The following is a 3341-nucleotide window of genomic DNA, read 5'->3' as shown; positions in this document are numbered from 1 at the left end:
CTTCTTCTTCTTCTTCTTCTTCTTCTTTCTCTTCTTCTTCTCTCTTCTTCTTCTTCTTCTTCTTCTTCTTCTTCTTCTTTCTCTCTTCTTCTTCTTCTTCTTCTTCTTCTTCTTTCTCTTCTTCTTCTTTCTCTTCTTCTTCTTCCTTTTCTTTTTCTTCTTCTTCTTCCTTTTCTTTTTCTTCTTCTTCCTTTTCTTTTTCTTCTTCTTCTTTCTCCTCTTCTTCTTTTTTCTCTTCTTCTTCTTTTTTCTCTTCTCTTTCTCTCCTTCTTCTTTCTATTCTTCTTCTTTCTCCTCTTCTTCTTTTTTCTCTTCTTCTTCTTTTTTCTCTTCTTCTTCTTCTTTTTCTTCTCTCTTCTTTCTCTTCTTCTTCTTTCTCTTCCTCTACTTTCTCCTCTTCTTCTTCCTCTTCTCTTCTTCTTCTTTCTCTTCTTTCTCTTCTTTCTCTTCTTCTTTTTTCTCTTCTTCTTCTTTTTTCTCTTCTTCTTCTTCTTCTTTTTCTTCTCTCTTCTTTCTCTTCTTCTTCTTTCTCTTCCTCTACTTTCTCCTCTTCTTCTTCCTCTTCTCTTCTTCTTCTTTCTCTTCTTTCTCTTCTTCTTTCTCTTCTTCTTCTTTCTCTTCTTCTTTCTCTTCCTTCTCTTCTTCTTCTTTCGCTTCTTCTCCTTCTCTTCTTCTTCTTCTTCTCTTCTTCTTTTCTTCTTCTTCTTCTCTTCTTCTTCTTTTCTTCTTCTTCTCTTCTTCCTCTTCTTTTTCTTGCAGGTCACGGCTCATGCGCAGATTTTTTATCGGTAAAAAGATCAGCTGATTTGCCCATCATTGCCACGAAAATCGGCCGATCGGCAAAATCAGCTGATTTTTTTCCAACTTTACCGATCAAAAAAATCTGACAAAATTCAGAAATACGGCCGACCAATTAACCCATTAACGGTGCGAAAATCGGCCGATTTTCGACCAATCTATGGCCTGCATTAGACCTATGTTCTTACATTGTTTTCCCTCCACAGGTTGAGAGTCGGAGGACAATCGGTGCCAAAATGCTTCTAACAATGACCGGAGAACTTCTGAGCACAACCATGTCGACTTCGGGCTCCGCTCTTCCCGTCAGCTCCCTGACCTTAGAGCAAAAGGCCGCTTTCGTTCTGGTGTTCCTGCTCTTCATCTTCTTGGGCCTTCTCATCATCCGATGCTTTAGGATCCTCCTGGATCCCTACCGCAGCATGCCCTCTTCAACGTGGACAGACTACATGGAGAAGGACACCTTCGATTACCGCTGGGCCTGACTTTGGGATCTCATCCCATTTCATGGGATTCAAAACTACGATCCCAACTTTCACTGGTGGCCTTCCAGAAAAAAAATCACCTTTTGGGGGAAATAAAAATGGGGAACGATGGGTGGAGGTTGGGTTGCTATTTTGTATCCTCAAAGCCTATTTGTGTGTGATGTTTACATCGACTGCGAAGCTTTGTAACCGACGCTATGCTCCAGTCAAAGTGAAAAAAAAAAAGTGAAACTAAATCTGCCAATACAAAATCAAAAGAAACAAAGCCTCAACAATCGCACATTTGGTGCCAGCCTACGCCGGGGCTTTGTGGACTGAGCCCTTTGCCGTAACTCTTGCCGTTCTCCGTCGTGAGTCGCGTGTGTGTGTCTTTATCGATATTGTAGCTGTGTGTTGAGATATCAAAAACGAAAAAAAATTTTTTTGGTGTCAGCGCGAGGAAATTTGTCCTTCGATTTAACTGGTACTACGACCGAATCCAAAAAAAAAAAATACCTCAGTCTTAAATTTTTAGATCGATGTCAAAAAAAGGAGACAAACTACAGCGTTTCTAAATGTTTTCCCAAAGGACGGGAAAAAATAAAAATAAAAAAAAATTTAAAAAAATCGCCAGATGGCCAAAAAGTTGCCTTGATCGAAAAAACGTTACCTTTTTACACCCGCGAGAGTCGGGAAAAGCTTTAGCCAGACAACCCTAGGACCTAAAACTTTGCCGAAAAAAAAGAGATCCGAAGCCTTTTACCGATGCCTGAACGTTTCGAGTCGCCGTTTCGATGTGGGGAGTCCGAGCGCACAAGTGAATGGTATCGCCTAACCAAAAGTTCCATCGCCTCATTACCAAGGAAAAAAAACAAGAAGGGACCAGACGCCATTTTTTTTTAAATTCTTGGCCGACACATTCCAAAAGGAGGCGTCCGCGGTGGCTCCGTCGTGGGCGTCATTCATGAAAAAAAAAAAAAGCACAAATTGTAGATTAAAGCACGTCTCCCTTTTTAAAGGAAGTCAGATTTTAGTCCCAGAACGCACGGCGGGTTTTTGTTTTTTTTTTGTCCGCAGACGTCCCCGCCGAGGAAAAGGCCGAAGAGGACCGATTTGTCACTGCCAGCAATGATCCGCGATTAACTGCCTGTCTGCCCCGTGCCAAAGACAAAAGGTGCGTCTCGACCACGAAAAAAAAAAAAAAAGATGAGATTTCTGGTCTCCATGGAAACTGAGGAGCACATTTTAGAAAGTGTTTTTTATTTTTTTTTTTGTTAAAATGTAGGAGCCAGACATGTGGGGAGGGGGTGAGATGGGCACGGAACATGCGCCGTCATGGAGTGTTTCAGCAAGGAAGACCATCACTTGTCGCCCTGAAAAGTGTCGCTTTGTAGCTAATGTGTTTCAGCCATTTCTGTGTGCAAAACCTAAGAAATAAAAGTGAAGTTTTTGAACCGTAAAGCCTTTTTTTTTTTGTGGTTTCTACAGAAGGGCAAAGAGCACAGGGAGGACATGGAAACTGTAGGCAGGTAAGTGTCCCTGGCAGGATTTATACTAAGGACCTCAAAGCTGCTAGGCATGCAGTGCTAACCAAAAAGTTGATGTGTCGCCCGCATTCTCCACCATATACAATAAATGCAGCAGGGATGGGCACAGCGGGTGTACAGACCCGGGAACTCAGCATTGGGATGGTGGGAACCCCTCATAATGGGCACAGTGGGCGTACAGACCCAGGAACTCAACACAGGGATGGTGGGAACCTCTCATAATGGGCACAGAGGGCGTACAGACCTGGAAACTCAACACAGGGATGGGGGAACCCCTCATAATGGGCACAGCGGGCATACAGACCCGGGAACTCAGCACAGGGATGGTGCGAACTCTTCATAATGGGCACAGCGGGCGTACAGACCCGGGAACTCAGCACAGGGATAGTGTGAACTCTTCATAATGGGCACAGCGGGAGTACAGACCCGGGAACTCTGCACAGGGATGGTGGGAAGCCCCTCATAATGGGCACAGCGGGCGTACAGACCCGGGAACTCAGTACAGTGATGCCACCAGCACCAATATTAAAGACTA

At 43.7% G+C, this 3341-nt stretch overlaps 1 protein-coding gene across 1 annotated transcript in view; it reads left to right on the top strand.

Moving 5' to 3' along the window:
* Positions 1 to 2720, top strand: part of LOC149427400 (cortexin-3-like) — a 32030-nt gene extending 29310 nt beyond the window's left edge. The window contains exon 2 of the mRNA XM_089668078.1: positions 1005 to 2720. Within this exon, the coding sequence (XP_089524204.1) occupies positions 1035 to 1280 (246 nt within the window). The 5' untranslated portion in view covers positions 1005 to 1034 and the 3' untranslated portion in view covers positions 1281 to 2720. The remainder of the gene's footprint in view (positions 1 to 1004) is intronic.
* Positions 2721 to 3341: the final 621 nt, after the last annotated feature.

This window comes from Staurois parvus, unplaced genomic scaffold (genome assembly GCF_062004578.1).
Source record: "Staurois parvus isolate SC_StPar_1 unplaced genomic scaffold, SC_StPar_1.0 ptg003806l, whole genome shotgun sequence".
NCBI classification, from domain to species: Eukaryota; Metazoa; Chordata; class Amphibia; order Anura; family Ranidae; genus Staurois; species Staurois parvus.
The sequence above is the reverse complement of the archived record's forward strand: the minus strand, read 5'-3'. Positions and strand labels throughout refer to the sequence as shown.